Below are 21,179 nucleotides of genomic sequence, written 5' to 3' on the forward strand. Positions count from 1 at the left end.
CTGTGTCGGAATCAAATTTGATTTTTGCCGGTTCCCTAACCAACCTGCTCGTACCAACTGCTGGATGATGAGATCTCTGATGTTTCAACTTCACAATACTGTCTGTCACTACTAAAAGGTCGTCTAAGTACGGCATTATCATAACACCTTTTTAAATGTAGGGTTCCCACAATTTCTGCCATTACTTTTGTGAAGATTCTGGGTGCTGACGTGATTCCGAATGGGAGCAGTAGCAGACCATGCTTTCTTAAGAGAAAATTCAACTTATTTTCTGGGTTTTTAAGGCCGCTTTAGACCTTGAATGATAACTCATTCACCTTCCAACCTGACTAAATGCAGCATCAAGTTTAGAGCATGAATCCCCAGGCTTAGCGTCTTCCTCAGAAAATGGAAAACGCCTTTTCAAACCCTGAGGCTACTTTCACAGTGGGATGTTGCGTTTTGATGCAACGTTACAATCGCAACGCAAACTTACACCGCAGCACCCCAAAAGGTTGCAACGCAAGTTAATGCCTCGTTATCGTCCCATACAGTAGAACATACAGGCAATGAAAACTATGCTTCCAAGTAATTACTGAGCATGTGCAAACCGTCCAACGCAGCCAATAATGTGTATAACGCACAGCATGCAGCACTATCTAACAATGCTACAAGTTACACACAAACGCAGCGTGTGCACTGTGAATGTCCCACAGACTTAGTATTGCTGTGCGTTAGTCTGCGTTGAATCATTTTATAACATGCGATTTTACTGTCACACTGCGAAAGAGGCCCTAGATACAAATATTCTTTTATCTGGCTCTTTCCATTGAGCTGTGATTAAGTTTTAATAGAGGAATATGAACTGGGAAACATAACTGCTAATGCTCACATGGTTCCATTCCTGTGTATATCATGTATCATTGCAGATGATTTATTTTATTTTATTTTTTTTGTAGTGGAATATCCAAAGTTGAATGAATTGCCTTCAATGATTCTTCAGTTTCTTCCAGCAGCAAACTTAAACTTTGAGGACTTTACAGTTCCCTCTGCTTCACTCTGTACAGATAAGTCCACAGAAGATTTGGAATCCGGATTAACAACTTCCTGCTGACTATCATCTTCCTCTTCAGAAGAAAGTAGTATTCTAGGAGATTTCCTTATTGCTTTCTTAGGTTTTGTAGATTGAATTTAAGCAGTCTGAAGCGGCTGTGAAACTGAAGTAGAAGGAAGGCTTTCTTTAAAAGCTTTAAATGTTTCCACCATTTCTTGCCTAATGGATAACAAACTCTTTGCAAGATGCTGTAGTATCTTATTATTTGCACTTGATATGCATTTTTAACAAGATACTTTAGATTAGGCTCCCTGCACACTGCAAATCCGTTTTCCGATTCCGATTCCGTTTCCGATTTTCCTTGAATACATTCAACAGAAAAACGGATCAAAAAACGCAGCATGCAGTTAAGATTAAAAATCTGAATCGGAATCGGATGTAAAAACAGATTAAAAAGCGGAATCGGAATCTGAAATGCATGCAGTGTGCAAGAGGCCTAAGGCCTTTTGCACACTGCATGCATTTGCAGTGTGCAGGGAGCCCAAGGCTTCTTTCCCACCAGGACGTTGTGTTTTAGGGGATGCTAGAAGTTGCATAACGTGCCCCCAACGCAATGCCCGGTGGTGCTGGAGGAGGATGCTACCAAGAACTGCGTTATGCAGCTGTTGGTGCGCCTTTTTCCCGATGTGCGATGCGGAGACCATGTGATCCGCATCACTTGGTCCCGCCAGCCAAACGCCACACAGAGCGGCCGCTCCAGGAAGTAAACACTGCACGTCACAGTGCAGTGAATATTAATTAGCCATGTGGCTGGCCGCGGAGGAGGAGGGGAGACCTCCCCTTCCAACATAACTGCGCATGCGCAAACAGTCTAACGCGGCTTACCTGTCTATAACACACAGCATGCAACACTTTGTTCCAAAGATGGCAATTGCTGGACCTATCAGAGCTATCAGTAGGCTCAAAAGCATCCTGAAAAACATGCAATTGATGATTTAATCAATTAAGTCTGTTAACCAGCATACATAAATATTTAACATGCCATGAGATAGCTATTTGGTATAATCAGTAAACCCCAGACTTAGCTCTACTCATAAAGCTAGGCATATATAAAGTATAACAGTGAAACTTAATCTAATTTCAAGTAAAATGAAATGATAAAAATAAATTATGCTGCCCATTCAAATGCAAGATGCATACGACAAATTAAATGCGCACAGAACACATTTCCTGGGATAATTAATCAATCAATTGATTTTGTCCACCTGCGTGCACAAACCTCATGATGAAGTTATCTGCAGCAAAGTTATATAATTCAGCAGTTTAAGTAAAGACATGAGAACATGCTTAAGATAAACACCCACAACCCAAACAATTTGGGTAAGTAAACATAGTGCTGAATACATGGGCAATAGTAGACAAAAGACTTTCTACAACCATCAGCGCTGTAAGAAACTAAAAAAACATTCAGGCATAGACCTCAGAATCAGACGGGCAACCATCCTCCGATGTCCGCCGCCACTTACTTGGTCTGCTGTCCTCTGTCTCGTGTCCATCTCCACCAAACACCAACCGCGGTGTGGGGAATGGACCTCTCGGCGTTCTGACAGCTGCGCGTACCGGATACGATGTCCCCGTAAGGTCGGAAGTGTCGTGCTCACAGCGCTATTGCCCTTGCCTCCGCTCTGGACACGCTGAGAATCACACTACCGCCAAAGGAAGTCACCTTTCTGCCTCCGCAAAGTGAAAGCTTCCCTCCGACGCGCGATCGGTCTCCACCATGCTGCCTCAAACACCGTCTCTCCTTACATAGCTGACCTCCAGCATGATTCAGAGATCCACTACCGTGGAAAAACAAGGTAAACCCCCAGTAATCCTTCCAGGACAGGGCTACCTATAAAAGTTCCATGGCCTCAGCACTGCCTGGCTGCTGACCATATCTAGCTGTAGAGAGCTAGAGGCTTCCCGGGACAGGAAACACAAAGAACTGGCAGGTGGATACTGAGGGGTGGAACTTATAGAGAGCTAGTTCTTTGTGTTTCCTGTTGAGGGCGGAGCCCATATCTCATATGTAGCACCTGTCCTGGAGGGTTATTTGAAAAAATAAAGAGAAATGCACCCTGTATGTATATACAGGGTGTATTTATTTATGTTGTTCTTCTGTCCTGTGCAAGAGTTCAGGTCCACTTTAAGTCTTACCAATCTTACCCTCTCCGCCCACCAAGCGCGCGATCTCCTGCAAAACACAGCCCCAGGACTTTACGCCAATTGGCATTAGGCGGTCCTGGGGCTGCCGCTGCGGCCACGCCCTTTGGCGTGACGCGGGCGACAACAGGTTAAGGCATGTATGGTCTCGGTAAGCTCATCAACTCCTTTGGTTTCCAATATCACCTATTAGCTGATGATACCCAGATCTACATTTCAGCACCTGACTTGGACACCTTAACAGCTCGTGTCCCAGACTGTCTCAATGCCATCGCCTCCTTCATGTCCTCCCGTTTTCTAAAATTTAATATGGACAAGACTGAAATAGTAGTCTTCTGTTGATGGCACTTCCATAACGCCTGTCCCCCAGGCTCGCTGTCTAGGTGTAATTTTGGACTCGGTTATCTCATTCAAACCACACATTGACAAACTCTTCTCCTCTTGTCACCTCCACCTAAAAAACATCTCCCGCATCCGCCCTTTAGTATCACAGGACACTACCAAACTTTTGGTGCATGCCCTGATCATTTCCCGACTAGGCTATTGCAATTCTCTGCTCTTCGGTCTCCCTGCCAACCGTTTAGCCCTGCTAGAGTCTGTTATGAACTCTGCTGCACGACTCATCCACCTCTCCTCACGCTTATCCAGCCCAATTCCCCTCTGTCAGTCCCTTCACTGGCTGCCAGTTACACAAAACATACAATTTAAAATCCTTACTCTTGCCTACAAAGCTCTCCACAACATAGCTCCTTCCTATCTTAATCAACTTATTTCCAGATTCCATCCTACACACAATCTCCGCTCTGCTAACGATATCCTTCTGTCTTCTTCCCTGATCACGTCTTCCCACTCCCGCTTACAAGACTTCTCTCGATCCTCTCCCCTCCTCTGGAACACTCTCCCTTAACACATCCGCCACTCCCCCACACTTACTATTTTTAGGCGCAATCTGAAAACTCACCTCTTCAGGCAAGCATACTGTCCTACCTAGGACACTGCCCACTAACCACCATTTCTTCCACCCCATACACAGCTTCCCTTTACCTACTGTCCTATACTTTAAATGTTTAGACTGTAAGGCCTTTTGGCCAGGGCCCTCTTCCCTTTCGTCGCACAATGCTGTGTAATGGGTGTACATACCACCCACCTCTGTGTAAAATATGTAGTTAATTTGTTCACTGCTTTAGCTGTTATACCCTCTTGTCTTGTATCACCACCTGTTTGTATTGTATACTTTGTTTTCTTATACCCTGTATGCTATTGTACAGCTCTACGGAAGATGCTGGCACTATATAAATCAATAATAATAATATAATAATAATACACAAGTCTGCTTTATTAAAACAATGGGTCGTCAGACCTGCCCATGGGGCGGCCATTCTAGCGACAGTTTCCATGTGTGTACAAACAGTCTGTCGGCAGGCTGATAAGGCTGGTTTTGACGGATCCGCTAAGCGGATCCGTCAAAACCAGCCTTATCAGACTGCCGACAGACTGTACACACACGGAAACTGTTGCTAGAACAGCCGCCCCGCAAGTCGGTCTGACGACCCATCATTTGAATAAATCAAGAATTTGCACTGCCTTAACCCTGGTGGCAAAGCACTTTAAAACAGCACATGGGACTTCATTCACTGAAGATAATGTAGCATAACAGCACTAGCAGAGCTGGGACAAGGTCCTTCAGCACCCAAGGCTGAGACACCAAAGTGCGCCCCTCCATCCCTCCGCCCCAGCCGTCACACACTTATTGCTACTAGACTAAGAGGCGCCCCAGGGCCCCCAACACCTTAATCTCTAGTTATCTGACTTGCAGTCACTGCCATGTATCCCCTTTCCTATTTCTTTCTGCTTCAAACACAATTGGGAATGACAACTGAATGAATTGTGCGCCCCCTCCTACACTGCGCCCTGAGGCTGGAGCCTCTCCAGCCTCTGCCTCGGCCCGGCCCTGAGCACTAGTAAGCTATTGATACATGCGCTAGTGAATCACTGTGACTTAAGGGGAGCTCCATGCTAGTCGCAGCGTAACGTGCGTTATCTAGCAGTGCCCGATGCCTTAATTGGCCACGGGGTAGTGATACTTCACTAGCGTGGCCGCTACTACAGTAATTAGCGAAGTAGTGGCCACACTAGGGAAGTATTGTGGTAATGATACATCACTATCACGCAGCCAATTAAAGCTTCAGTCACTGCTAGGTAACGCACGCTATGCTCCCACAAGCACGCGTAGCGTGCAGGGAGCCCTCATTAAGTTGCGGTGATTCACTAGCGGGCTTAACAGTAGCTTACTCGCACTCTCGTTAGTGAATCAAGCCCTTGGTGCCTGTCCTAAAAATATGCATTTTGTGGGACTTAACTGTATTCACAGATCGATTAGAGGTGATGCCTTTTGTTACTGAAGGAATCCAGGTTGACTTTTGTACTAGGTGCCACAATCCCCCCTGGTCTCAATAATAGCATGAACTTAATAATAATATAATATAAATAATTAATAGAACATTAGTAGCAAAGAAAATAGACTCGGAAATTTTTATTTTCAGAGAAGCAACATGAAGAGGGGGACTTCTAGACTACTAGGGAACTGATTTAGGGAGAGAAGACCACTAGACCACCATGAAAGCTACATGGGAGTAGAAGGGGGCCTCCAGTCTAGACCACCAGAGAAGTGGTATGAGAATTGAGAGACCACTAGGGCCTACTGTAAGGGGGACCAGTGACCATTAGGGAAGGTATATGGGGATGGGGGAGCCACTAGATCACCAAGGAATGCTGTGAGGGGGGTGGGAGGAATAGTGGACCAACAGGGCCTACTGTAAGAGAAGGAGGGAGCACTAGAATCCTAGGGAAGCTATTTGGGGATTGGGGAGCCTCTACACCACCAGGGAATACGACGGAGGGGGTTTAGTAGACAACCAGGGAAGCAATATGGGGATGGGGGACCACTAGACCACCAGGGCCTATTGCAATGTGGAGGGGTACCATTAGACCACACCACCACACTTGTTTTGGGATTAGAGTGGTGGGAAAATAGAATCATGTTGGTGTGTGTGTGTGTGTGTGTGTGTGTGTGTGTGTGTGTGTGTGTGTGTGTGTGTGTGTGTGTGTGTGTGTCCCATGGTTTGTACCTGTCTTCTGCTCAGCACTCATAATGATGCACATGAACACGTGATAAAATGTCTCTCTGATTTATGTGTGTATGACCACAGGCAGCAACCTGAAAATGGAGGACACTCCTTACAGAAGCGTAGCAATAGGGGGTGCAGAGGTTGTGACCTCACCGGGGCCCTTGTGCCAAAAGGAGCCCTCCCTCAACCACAGTATTAGCTCTTTATTGGTCTGGTGCTGGTAATGATAATTTCTATGGATGTTTTGAATAGCAGCAATCATTAGCAAACTTTTCCCCATCCCCTTCTTGCACCTCTGAGTCTGAGGTGATTTGCCTTCCTAAAACAGAAGGAAACTTGCAATAATTTGAACATTTGTGATTACCCACAATGCACTGCTACTGAATATGCAAATTATCTCCTTATGCCCCTGTAAACCAGGCTTACATCCAGAACCGCTGGTGTATAGCAAGCCTATTGCTTTACATTTTACACAGCCACATCAACCCCATATGTAGACAGCCTGTTTCGGACTTTTGGTTCTCATCAGTACATGGCAGGGATTGATATGGCTGTATGGGCTAGGGCTTGGGCCAGTACAACAGAGTAACTAAGCAGTTACTAGGAATGTATAGGAGACTAAAAGAGACCGAAAAGCCCTCTTACTAAAAAGTAATGCTTGATGTGATTTGCCTTCTTAAATTACACTTAGAGGCTGTCCTTGCCAGGTTTTGGTGCACCATATCAATTGTTATGTATAGAGTGCTGAGGTATGGGGAGGGGAGCGCACAATGTAGAACTTGCACCGGGGCCCATAGCTCCTTAGACAAGCCATTGCCTCCTTATAACACAGTTTGTACACTTGCAGACAATGATTTGGTGAACCACAAGGCATGGCTCCTTAATGTCAGCACTCACACCACACAGTTATGTGTTGTTGCATGTTAGATGGCAGTGGCAGATGTAAATAATAATAATTCCTATATTTGTATAGTGCTTTTCTCCTGGTGGACTCAAAGTGCTGTGAGGCAGCCTGTAGAACACGCTCAGTAGGCAGTAGCAGTGTTAGGGAGTCTTGCCCAAGAACTCTATACTGAATAGGCGCTGGCTTATTGAATAGGAAGAGCCAAGATTTGAACTCAGGTCTCCTATGTCAGAGGCCCCTTACCATTACACTATCCAGCCAGGAGCAGTTCAAGATTGTAGACTTTTGCCCAGCCACCGAGGCTCCCTGAGGACACATGGTGTACCATATCTCCTCTTTGCTAGTGATGAAAAGGTATGCAATCCCAGTTTGCATTCATCTCTGTCGCTTTCTCATGTTTTACATTTTATATATAGGCCTACACTGACATCTAGCGCTGGATAAAAAAATAGGGCGAGATTGAATATTTACCTATTTATGAGTACTAGAGATGGCCCGAACTTCCGATTTTAGGTTCGCGAACTTCTGCAAAAGTTCGGTTCGTGCGAACTTTCGCAAACCGCAATAGACTTCAATGGGGAGGCAAACTTTGAAAACTAGAAACACTTATGCTGGCCAGAAAAGTGATGGAAAAGATGTTTCAAGGGGTCTAGCATCTGAGTTTTTGAATGGATGAGTGGGATACACACCAAAAGTCCCGGGGAAAAATCTGGATTTGACGCAAAGCAGCGTTTTAAGGGTAGAAATCACATTGAATGCTACATTGCAGGCCTAAAGTGCTTTAAAACATCTTGCATGTGTATACATTAATCAGGGAGTGTAATTAGAGTACTGCTTCACACTGACACACCAAACTCACTGTGTAACGCACCGCAAACAGCTGTTTGTGTAGTGACAGCTGTGCTGGACTGGTGCGCACCATGACGAGAGTGCAGGTGATGACGGCTTTCCAGCCGATATGGTCGCCGGGCTGAGGTAACTCTGTCCACAATGAAGCAACAACCTTATTATCGTGGGTGTGCCCCCAACACACTCATATAGCCGTCGGTCATTGCTTTATTGTGATACGCAAGCCCCTTCACCGTGGCAAGGTAATGATCACGAAGGGGAATTGACACATGTACATGCCTTTTGTTTTGTTGTTGCAGCTGCAGTGCAGCCAGAATAATAAGGCAGGCATGTACACGCACCAGAAAAATTATTATAGCGGCCGCTGCTAGCAGCGGCCTTAAGAATTCAGGAATCCACCTGGAGTCCTGGACCCTGTTGGTGGTGGCGGAAAAGGTCGTCAACTGGCCTGCGGGCAGAGATGCTGTGTGAGGAGCGACTTAGTCTTGGGGCAGGCAGTCACACGGCGTGCAGGCAGAGATTCTGTGTGTGGGGACTGACTTAGTCTTCAGGCAGGCCTGAGCATGCTTTGCAAACCAGGAATCTGACCACGTGGTCAGATGGACTCGTGACCCAACGCTGTGTGCCAGAGATGACACCACTTGCCTTTCAACATCACGGTACAGTTTAGGTATCGCCTTTTTTGAGAAAAAATTCCGGCCTGGTATCTTCCACTACGGTGTGTGGCTTTGCTTTTGTGTGCTGCTTTTCCTCAGGTGGTCATCCCATTGCAGTTTGTGCTTTGTAATCATGTGCCTTCGTAAGGTAGTTGTCCCTACGCGGGTCTTGGTCTTTCCATGGCTCAATTTTCGGTGGCAGAGAGTACAGATGGCATTGTTCTCATCTGAGGAAGACACACAAAAAATTTCCACACTGCTGAGCCCTGGGGTGATGGCACTTTGGTGGTGGCGGTCTACTGAGTGTTAAGTGGGGTGCCAGAATCAGAGCAGGAGGAGGAAGATATGTCACGCTTCCGTGCAGAAGCTGAGAAGGATGAGGTGTTCTGTGTTAAATAGTCAACTACGTCCTGACAATATTGGGGGTTGATGGCACGTGCCTTCTTCTGAACTCTGTACTTTGGTCGAGGGCCAAAGTAAAAGGTATGCACTGACTTGACTAATACAATGTGCAGTCACACAGATGCAGTTAACAGGTATGCACGGAGTGGTATGTCACACTGCGTGCACTGACATAGGTAGGTGAGTGCACTGAACACAACAGGTAGGTATATGCAGTGATGGGTATTACAAATGTGCACCTGTCACACACACGTAGTGTGAACAGGTAGAGTGACTGATGGTATTGAACACTGCGTGCACTCACGTAGGTAGGTCGGTGCACTGAACACAACAGGTAGGTATATGCAGTGATGGGTATTACAAATGTGCACTTGTCACACACATGTACCGTGAACAGGTACAGTGACTGGTGGTATTGAATATCACACTGCGTGTGCTCACATAGGTAGGTGGGTGCACTGAAGTGAACAACAGGTAGGTATATGCAGTGATGGGTATTACAATGTGCACTTGTCACACACAGACAGATACCGGACAGGCACAGTGACACTGTGTGCACTCACGTAGGTAGGTGAGTGCACTGTGAACAACAGGTAGGTATATGCAGTGATGGATATTATAATGTGCACCTGTCACACACAGACAGGTACCGGACAGGCACAGTGACACTGCGTGCGCTCACGTAGGTAGGTGGGTGCACTGAAGTGAACAACAGGTAGGTATATGCAGTGATGGGTATTACAATGTGCACCTGTCACACACACAGGTAGTCACTGAATGTGCTGGGCCTGGCAGTAGGAATTACCAAGGCTGTCTATGCAAAACAAGTGTCTGTGGGACACACACACACACACACACACACACAAAGATCACAAGAACAAGATTAGCTCTCAAGATTAGCTCTCAAGAGCTGTTGAGGGGTGCCAGAATCAGAGCAGGAGGAGGAAGATATGTCACGCTTCCGTGCAGAAGCTGAGAAAGATGAGGTGTTCTGTGTTAAATAGTCAACTACGTCCTGACAATCTTGGGGTTGATGGCACACGCCTTCTGAACACTATACTTTGGTCCAGGGCCGCACGAAATCATGACAGCACGACCTCGAACAGACCTGCCGCGTGGCCTGCCTCAGCCTCTGCTTGTTCTGCCCATATTGGGGGAGATGAAGTGAAAGGTATGCACTGACTTGACTAAAACAATGTGCAGTCACACAGGTACAGTGAACAGATATGCAGTGACTGGTATCAATAAAGTGTGCAGCTGTCACACACACAGGTACCGTGAACAGGTGCAGTGACTGGTGGTATATAACACTGCGTGCGCTCACGTAGGTAGGTGCACTGAACAGGTAGGTGTGCAGTGATTGGTATTACAAATGTGCAGCTGTCACACACACAGGTACCGTGAACAGGTGCAGTGACTGGTATATAATATAACACTGCGTGCGGTCATGTAGGTAGGTGCACTGAACAGGTAGGTATGCAGTGATTGGTATTACAAATGTGCAGCTGTCACACACAGGTACCGTGAACAGGTGCAGTGACTGGTGGTATATAACACTGCGTGCGCTCACGTGGATAGGTGCACTCAACAGGTAGGTATGCAGTGATTGGTATTACAAATGTGCAGCTGTCACACACACAGGTACCGTGAACAGGTGCAGTGACTGGTGGTATATAACACTGCGTGCGCTCACGTAGGTAGGCGCACTGAACAGGTAGGTATGCAGTGATTGGTATTACAAATGTGCAGCTGTCACACACACAGGTACTGTGAACAGGTGCAGTGACTGGTGGTATATAACACTGCGTGCGCTCACGTAGGTAGGCGCACTGAACAGGTAGGTATGCAGTGATTGGTATTACAAATGTGCAGCTGTCACACACACAGGTACCGTGAACAGGTGCAGTGACTGGTATATAATATAACACTGCGTGCGCTCATGTAGGTAGGTGCACTGAACAGGTAGGTATGCAGTGATTGGTATTACAAATGTGCAGCTGTCACACACAGGTACCGTGAACAGGTGCAGTGACTGGTGGTATATAACCTAGGTTCTCAACATGTGGTACGCGTACCCCAGGGGGTACTTCTGATGGTTCCAGGGGGTACTCGGACTTGATATACTTAACCAAGAATAACAAACTGAGTTTTAGAAAATTATAAATCTTATTTAAACAACATCAAATTAGTATTTTAGTTAATTAAAAGCAATAGTACATGCTTGGAAATGGTTTAGAACTAATTTTCATGTACTACGATTAAATATATATTTGTCAAGGGGTACTTGTGATAATGTCCACTATGCTAGGGGGTACTTGGTGAGTACAGGGTTTTAAAAGGGGTACAAACCAATAAAATGTTGAGAAACACTGGTATATAACACTGCGTGCGCTCACGTGGATAGGTGCACTCAACAGGTAGGTATGCAGTGATTGGTATTACAAATGTGCAGCTGTCACACACACAGGTACTGTGAACAGGTGCAGTGACTGGTGGTATATAACACTGCGTGCGCTCACGTAGGTAGGTGCACTGAACAGGTAGGTATGCAGTGATTGGTATTACAAATGTGCAGCTGTCACACACACAGGTACCGTGAACAGGTGCAGTGACTGGTATATAATATAACACTGTGTGCGCTCATGTAGGTAGATGCACTGAACAGGTAGGTATGCAGTGATTGGTTTTACAAATGTGCAGCTGTCACACACACAGGTACCGTGAACAGGTGCAGTGACTGGTATATAGTATAACACTGCGTGCGCTCACGTATGTAGGTGCACTGAACAGGCAGGTATGCAGTGATTGGTATTACAAATGTGCAGCTGTCACACACACAGGTAGTCACTGAATGTGCTGGGCCTGGCAGTGGCACAGTAGGAATTTCCAAGGGGGCAAGGGCCAGCTACGACTGACTGACAGGACTGTATATGCAACACAAGTGTCTGTGGGACACACACACAAAAAATAGATCACAAGAACAACATTAGCTCTCAAAAGAGCCGTTGAGGGGTGCTTTTTAACAATAAGTATCAGCAAGGAGCAAGCTAACAAGCCTGACACAAGAGCCTAACTAAGCTTTCCCTATGTCTACAGAAGGTTCTCTCTCTTCTCTAATTACTGCAGCCACACGAGTGAGTGAAAAGGCTGATGCTGCCTGCCTTTATAAAGGGGGGGGGCTCCAGGAGGGAGTGTATCCTGATTGGCTACCCTGTGTCTGTTGACTGTGATGTAGAGGGTGAAAGTTGACCCTAATGTAGTATAGGGGGCGGGTGGAACTCGCATATAGTTTGCGGTTCACTGCAATTGCGAACCGCCGAAGTTCTTCGCGAATAAGTTTGCATGCGAACCGTTTGGGCCATCTCTACCATTGACTTCTGATAAGTCACTGCTACTCAGCAAGTGCAGTGGTTGGCCCCAGTGAGAGAGCTGTGGTTCTGCCGCCGAGACTATGGGCAACTGTTATAGAATGAATCAGCGGGCATCATTGATAGCAACAGTGTATACTTGTGGGGAGACGCTTAGCACTGGCCCAAATGTTAGTATTCGGAACATAAGACGCACTGACTCCCCCCTCCCTCCCCCACACTCACTTTTGGAGGAGAAACGGTGTGTCTTATGTTCCAAAAATCAGGTTAGCCCTCCCCGTTGTGAGTATCATACTCTCAAGTACTTCTTGACACATACATATTGCTTAAGATGTCCACTAATGACACAATCTTCTTTCGGCCAATTCTACACCATTTCTATGTAATATGAGAGACAACCTAAAATATTGATTGTATTATACTTACCGCTACCAGGGTCCAGCAAAGGCCTGTTTCGACGCCGTCCTGGCAGGCTTCAGGGAAGGGCCTGCCGGGACAAGTCAGTTAGAGCCATGATGGGGGGCTGGGCTACAGTACTGGTGCAAGTGCAAGGTTATTTAAACCCTGGCCATTTAGCACCCAGTTCTGTCTCCTCTTTGACAGCCATTGCGTGTTATCACGCCGTTTGTGTTTTCTCTGTATTGCCAGTCAGATGTGTTTAGCCAGTCCTGTCACGTCAGACCTGTTCAAAGCCACCGTTAGAGCAGTACAAGTGATACTGCCTTATGGGTCCCAGAGAATCTTGAGCCAGCTGTAGTCAATATAACTCTGCCCTTGTAAGCTATAACTCAGCCCGCCGTAAGCCCACCTGTTTTGCGTAGCTCCCAGCCAAGTACCTTTAATTTGGGTTCCAGCAATAAACCCCAAATAACCCCACTGGGGGGGGAGGCTAGCTAATCAGTAGGGGAATATATTTGTTATATTCCCCTACTTTGCCGCGTGCTGGGAGAGCCATATCTTGGCTTCTCCCCACGCCCAGTTGACTAACGCTAGGACATATACGTACCAACACAACAGTGTAGATAGGCTTTTAAAGCCAGTCAGACCTGGCAAGTCAGACCTGGCACGTCAGTCCTGTTACGTCAGTCCCAGGTGCTACTTTAAAATCTTGTGCATCTTTTGAGTTTATTTCTTAATTTCATTAAATAATGTTTTAGGTCCTCCCATCTTCTACTAACTTTTCACATTGGTATCTATGAGTACCATGACAGCTTGGCGAGGGAGCCCACGCACGCACCTCATGGGCTGAAGGAAACTCTAGGTAAATATACCTGTAAGTCAGGTCTCAGGTTTCTTAAACTACTCCCTTTTTTACTTCTCTCTATAATTTGAAAAAGTTCTGCCTAAAACAATTTGTTTCAGTGAAATTTAATCAAGACAGAGAAGCATGCTCTGTTTAATGCATATACTTTGCAATGCTACGCAGCATAAGCTCTTCCATCAATCTCAACTTTTTTCAACTTACTTCATACATATGCCTACGTATGAGATTTCTAATGTTTTAAATTGTCTGTATCTTTTTCAGTATTAAATGTCCAAAACAATTGCACCAACATTTTCACTCTGTGTGTTGACACGGTAAACAAATCCCCTCTTTGGGATGTAGCAATCACCTGGGTGTGTGCTGTGCAGGCATATCGGCGTCTCACTCCTGAATCACAGGTTGTATCTTCCAAGCAGAAGCTGGCCTTGTGTCCCTCTGCCACCTTCCGACGGGTCACAGAATCCAAAAGATCATAATGACTAAAGGAATCCATGCTGTGATAATGCCTAATGAAGGAGATAAGGATCAGCACATGATGAACAACTACACGGGGAAAAGTATTAGGAAACTTTTATCATCAAGTAAACTGTACTCACTGGTGGCAGCTGTGCCATTCCCACGTGTGCTTCGGTTTCACTGGTAAAAAGTCTGCTGTGCCACGATTTTTAACTCTTTGCGGGAAGCGAAGCAATACCCGGAAACTTATATCTGAGACATCTTGTGAGTAAGCTGACCTGGAAATCATAGATATTTTTTAATGTAAACATTGTACAAGACAAATGATTAAAATAAATCAATAAAGAACTGTGAGACTGAGAAGGTATGTTAAAAATATTTAATCTGGAGCACAATCTGTTTTCCCAGTTATCCCATAATGCTACAATTATTGAAAAAATGGCATTTTTGTGTATTAGAAAAGTAAGCAGGAAATAAAGACTAAAGCACATTTACTCACAAAGATTTGGCTTTTTAACAAACTATTTACAATAAATGAATGCTTAATTACACAGCAGCTTAACTATTAGAAATAGTTATGTGTTTCTCCCAAGTGTAATGGCCTGATGCAATTCACTTTTTCTCCTAAGTTTTCTCCTAGGTGATATTTTCAAATTATATCAATAATAATATGCCTTTTAACCACTTCACCCCAAGGCGGTTTTTACCCAAATGGACAAGAGCAATTTTCACCTTTCAGTGCTCATCCCTTTTATTTGCCTACAGCTTAATTACTACTAATCACAATTAAATGATCTATATCTTGTTTTTTTCACCACCAATTAGGCTTTTTGGGGTTTATATTTGTTTTCAGTAATTACTTTATTTTCTATGCATTTTAACCACTTGAGGACTGCGGTGTTAACTCCCCCTAGTGACCAGGCCATTTTTACTTAATTGGTCCACTGCAGCTTTAAGGCAAAGCTGCAGGGCCGCAAAACACAGCAGACAAGCGATTCCCCCCTCCTTTTCCCCCCACCAACAGAGCTTTCTGTTGGTGTGGTCTGAATGCCCCCACATTGTTTTTTTTTTTTAATGAATATTTAAATACTTTTTTATCATTTTTTTCTATAGTGTTTTTTTTCTCACTAATCTCACGTGCACATGCACGCGCACAGCGGCAACAGCACTGTTTGACTTATAAAAATGTCCTGGAGCTGTTAAGAGGCTCTAGCAGGACGTTTTTTATAAGTCTGGTTGTCATTAAGTGGTTAAGTCACCAGCAAGTGAGAAAATATTCAGAATAATTTTGACATTACTTTTTCACCTACTTTTTGGTATTTTTTCAACTGCAGAGTGCTAAAAAAAAGTTAATGTAAACAGAACAGAAGCCCTAAGTATCTTATTTAAAAGTAATGTTTAGCATGTTTTTCTAATCAGCACCTTAGATTTTTTTAAATCATGTCTATAAGAAATAATACCAATTAAAATGTACAATATAGATGTGGGCCCTGGCTACATGAAGGACTTGCTGAAGCTGCACCACACCTCTCACAACCTCAATCAGCAGGTTCTATAAAATTGGTCACTCCCAGAGTGCACCTCAAAATCTTTGGAGCCAGAGCTTTCTGTCATGCTGCCCCTACCCTTTGGAACTCCCTACCAAACCCAGTAAAGACAGCCACTTCCCTGGAGTTATTTAAATCCAGTCTGAAAAGCCACCTGTTTAGCCTGGAATTTCCGGCGGACTTATAGAGTTCTTCCTCTGCACCACAACTTACCAGTCAACCAATTATTGGTCTGAGCCATGCTTATGAGCTTTTGTTCTACGATTTAACTTGATGGACGTAAGTCTTTTTTCAATCCAAATAACTATGAGTACAATGGGAGAAAAGCGCTTTACAAATGTTATTTGTTGTTGTGTGTATATATATATATATATATATATATATATATATATATATATATATATATATATATATATATATATATATATAGTTTGGACACACCTCATTCAAAGAGTTTTCTTTATTTTCATGACTATGAACATTGTAGATTCACATTGAAGGCATAACCAAAAAGTGTGAAACAACTGAAAATATGTCATATTCTAGGTTCTTCAATGTAGCCACCTTTTGCTTTGATTATTGCTTTGCACGCTCTTGGCATTCTCTTGATGTGCTTCAAGAGGTGGTCACCTGAAATGGTCTTCCAACAGTCTTGAAGGAGTTTCCAGAGATGCTTAGCCCTTTTGCCTTCACTCTGCGGTCCAGCCCACCCCAAACCATCTCAATTTGGTTCAGGTATAGTGACTGTGGAGGCCAGGTCATCTGGCGCAGCACCCCATCACTCTCCTTCCTGGTCAAATAGCCCTTACACAGCCTGGAGGTGTGTTTGGGGTCATTGTCCTGTTGAAAAATAAATGATGGTCCAACTAAACGCAAACCGGATGGAATAGCATTCTGCTGCAAGATGCTGTGGTAGCCATGCTGGTTCAGTATCCCTTCAATTTTGAATAAATCCCCAACAGTGTCACCAGCAAAGCACCCCCACACCTCCTCCTCCATGCTACACGGTGGGAACCAGGCATGTGGAGACCATCCATTCACCTTTTCTGCATCGCACAAAGACAGGGTGGTTGGAACCAAAAATCTCAAATTTGGACTCATCAGACCAAAGCACAGATTTCCACTGGTCTAATGTCCATTCCTTGTGTTCTTTAGCCCAAACAAGTCTCTTCTGCTTGATGCCTGTCCTTAGCAGTGGTTTCCTAGCAGATATTCTACCATAAAGGCCTGATTCACACAGTCTCCTCTTAACAGTTGTTCTAGAGATTTGTCTGCTGCTAGAACTCTGTGTAGCATTGACCTGATCTCTAATCTGAGCTGCTGTTAACCTGCGATTTCTGAGTCTGGTGACTCGGATGAACGTATCCTCCGCAGCAGAGGTAACTCTTGGTCTTCCTTTCCTGGGGCGGTACACATGTGAGCCAGTTTCTTTGTAGCTTTTGATGGTTTTTGCGACTGCACTTGGGCACACTTTCAAAGTTTTCCCAATTTTTCGGATTGACTGACCTTCATTTCTTAAACTAATGATGGACACTCGTTTTTCTTTACTTAGCTGCTTTTTTCTTGCCATAATACAAATTCTAATAGTCTTTTCAGTAGGACTATCAGCTGTGTATCCACCTGACTTCTTCACAACGCAAATGATGGTCCCAACCCCATTTATAAGGCAAGAAATCGCACTTATTAAACCTGACAGGGCACACCTGTGAAGTGAAAACCATTTCAGGTGACTACCTCTTGAAGCTCATCAAGAGAATGCCAAGAGTGTGCAAAGCAGTAATCAAAGCAAAAGGTGGCTACTTTGAAGAACCTAGAATATGACATATTTTCAGTTGTTTCACACTTTTTGGCTGTGTACTATACTTCCACATGTGTTAATTCATAGTTTGGATACCTTCAGAGTGAATCTACAATGTTCATAGTCATGAAAATAAAGAACACTCTTTAAAAGAGGAGGTGAGTCCAAACTTTTGGTCTGTACTGTACATATATATATATATATATATATATATATATATATATATATATATATATATATATGGGTACAGTTAAAAATGGCGCCAGCCGAATAATGGCGCCATTTTTAGAACGATATTTTAAAACGATATTTATCGTTTTTAATGGCTCTGCACGAAATTTATCGTTTAGAAGTTAGCCCTAACTAATCCGCCGCATACCCGACGCTCTAATCTAACTAAATCCCCCCCTAAATCCCCGGGGGGCAATCTGGCAGTGTTTCCGAGTGAGGCAAGGCTATGAGCTGAAGCCCTGCCTCACACTTGTCTGTCATCGGCGGATCTCCGCCTCTCCCCCGCCCCTTTCAGTCTTCCTTCTCTGAGAGGGGCGGGGGAGAGGCGGAGTTCCGCCGATGACAGACACGAGCGAGGCAGGGCTGCAGCTCATAGCCTTGCCTCACTCGGAAGCTAATGCTGCCAGCAAAATCCATGAGTGAGAAATTCGTGGATTTTGCAGGTGGACAGTGAGGGAGGAGTTTGGGGGGATGTAGATAGTTTAATGTGGCGTTTTTCTCAGGGCTATTAGCTAATATATGTATTTAAATAAAATTAGGTTTTTACACAATTTTTCTCTTTAAAGCAATAAAATGCATTTGTTTAATATAAATGCATATTGAACTGAATTGTTAATTGTATATTCCATTTTTAATTATTTTAATAATAAAAAAAAACAAATCAGAACCTTGAGTTTCGAACTTGAAAAGTTGTGAGCCCATGCTGACAAGTCCTGTTACCTATCCACTATGCTATTTTTTATTTCACTGTTAACAGAGCTAGTAATGCTTTAGTTCTTTCCATTTACATACACATGAGTTCAATAGCGCCATCTAGCGATTACATTCAATACTGACTGCATTGTACAGTGTAGAGTAGACAGTTGTAAAGATAAATTAGTTGCTGAGATAGATAGATAGATAGATGATACAAAGTTTATATATATATATATATATATATATATATATATATATATATGTGTGTGTGTATATGTATATATATGTGTATATATGTATATACAGTATATATATATATATATACACTGTATATATATATATATATATATATATATATATATATATATATATATGTGTATATGTATATGTGTATATATATATGTATATATATATATATATATATATATATATATATATATATATATATATATATATATATGTATATTTACACACACACTATATATATATATATATTAATATTTGTAAACATAATTTATGGAAGAAGGTTCATACATGTATTTATACATGTATTCACATATATTTTTATCCCCTTCCCGACCGCCCACAGCCGATAGGCGGGGTGAAAGTGGTGTCTGCAACGACCACAATACCCCCTTCGTTGGCGGCTCATTGCGTAGTAGCTGGCCGTGGATCGTGCGCTCGGATGCGCGTGCATCTGCCGGCAATAGGCTCCGCCCACCCACAACGTCAACCCACTGTCCGTTCGGCCGCGGGTTGTTAATTCCTTGATCGACGCATACAATGCGTATAATACGCTTTCTAATGTAAACAAAGCGTATTGTACATGCTGCCTCCTTCCCTAGTGGTCCAAGTGATTGAGGGTCCACCAGGGCAGGCTGCAGCCCCGCTATTATGCACCCAAACACACTGATTCCCCCCCCCCCCCGAACACCCCCTCAGACCCCTGTTTGCACCCATCACCCCCCTACTCACCCATCAATCACTCCCTGTCACTATCATTCAACGCTATTTTTTAGATTAGGCCCTAAACTACCCCCTGGGTGCTCCTGATCACCCCCCTCACCCTCATATCCTCCACAGAACCCCCCCCAGGTGTACTGTATACATCTATTTTCCCCTATAATCATCCACTTATCACCTGTCAATCACCCATCAATCACCCCCTGTCACTGCCACCCATCAGATCAGACCCTAACCTGCCCCTTATGGGCACCCTATCACCCGCCCACACCTTTAGATCGCCCTCAGACACCCCCCTCCTGATCACCTCGCCAGTGCATTGTTTGCATCTATTCCCCCCCTCTTATCACCCCCTGAGACACCCTTCAATCACCTACTGTTAACACCTGTCACCACCTAGCACACATACCCATCAGATCATGCCTTATTTTGCCCCGTGTTTACTCCTGATCACTCAGCCAAACCCTCAGATCCCCTTCAGACCCCCTTCCGATCACCTACCCAGTGCATTGATTGCATCTATTCTCCCCTATAATCACCCAAAGAGACAACCATCAATCATCTCCTGTCATATCTGTCACCCCCTAGCACTCCTATCCATCAGATCAGGCCGTAATCTTCCCCCTGCGGTCTTCTGATCACCCGGCCAAACCCTCACCCGCCCCACTGCAGTGACAGAATTTTTTTTTTATGATCACTGCTGGTCAGTACGACTTCATTGTGGCTGAGACCAACCGTTAGGCCCCACAATATGTAACTGCCAATCCAATAAGCTACCATGCCCAGTCTTTTCGGTGGAAACCACTACAAGTTTCCGAACGTAACATTTTTGTGTGCCTTCTCCTTAACATGGGTGTAGTCAAAAAAGAATGTATTGCGGTCTTATAGGTCTACACACCCAAAACATCACATGTCCATGTTCTCTGCTGCTATGTCCAGGTCACGATTTGTGAACATCCTGCGCTTCCTGCACTTCAGTGCCAATACAAGCTGTCATCTAAGAGGCCACCCTGCTTATGACCGGTTCCACAACATTCGGTCCCTCATAGACCATCTGTCATCAAAATTCTCAGATGCTTATACCCCAGAACAGTCATTTGGAGGCATTTGGTTTCCAGACTACTCATCAATATTTTGGCCCACTTAAATGCCATGCCAGTATAGGAACCCGTAAGTGACACAATTTTAGAAAGAAGACACCCCAAGGTATTTCGTTTGGTGTATGGTAAGTTAATAGAAAAGTTAATTTTTTGTCACAAGTTAGCGGAAATTGATTTTCATATTTTTTTTTTTACACAAAGTGTCATTTTGCGCTAACTTGTGACAAAAAAATGAACTCTTCTATTAACTGACCATACAACGAACAAAATACCGTGGGGTGTCTTTCCACTTTGCCATGGCATTTAAGTGGGCCAAAATATTGATGAGTTGTCTGGAAACCAAATGCCTCCAAATGACTGTCCTGGGTATAAGCATCTGAAAATGTTGATGACAAGTGGTGTATGAGGGACTGAATATTGTGGAACTGGTCATAAGCAGGGTGGCCTCTTAGATGACAGGTTGTATTGGCACTAAGCGCAGGATGTTCTCAAATCGTGACCTGGACATGGAAGCAGAGAACATGGGCATGTGATGTTTTGGGTGCGTAGACCAATAACACCGCAATACATTCTTTTTGA

General features: G+C 44.2%; 1 protein-coding gene across 2 annotated transcripts in view; it reads right to left on the reverse strand.

Annotated features, from left to right (window-relative positions):
- LOC137548783 (protein-lysine 6-oxidase-like) overlaps positions 1-21,179 on the reverse strand; it is a 244,923-nt gene that overhangs the window by 60,880 nt on the left and 162,864 nt on the right. For both annotated transcript variants that reach the window (XM_068271168.1, XM_068271167.1), the window contains exons 3-4: positions 14,406-14,543; positions 14,159-14,315 (exon numbers count right to left, since the gene is read on the reverse strand). In XM_068271168.1, the coding sequence (XP_068127269.1) occupies positions 14,159-14,315; positions 14,406-14,543 (295 nt within the window). The remainder of the gene's footprint in view (positions 1-14,158; positions 14,316-14,405; positions 14,544-21,179) is intronic.

The sequence above is a fragment of the Hyperolius riggenbachi genome, chromosome 1 (assembly GCF_040937935.1).
Source record: "Hyperolius riggenbachi isolate aHypRig1 chromosome 1, aHypRig1.pri, whole genome shotgun sequence".
NCBI classification, from domain to species: Eukaryota; Metazoa; Chordata; class Amphibia; order Anura; family Hyperoliidae; genus Hyperolius; species Hyperolius riggenbachi.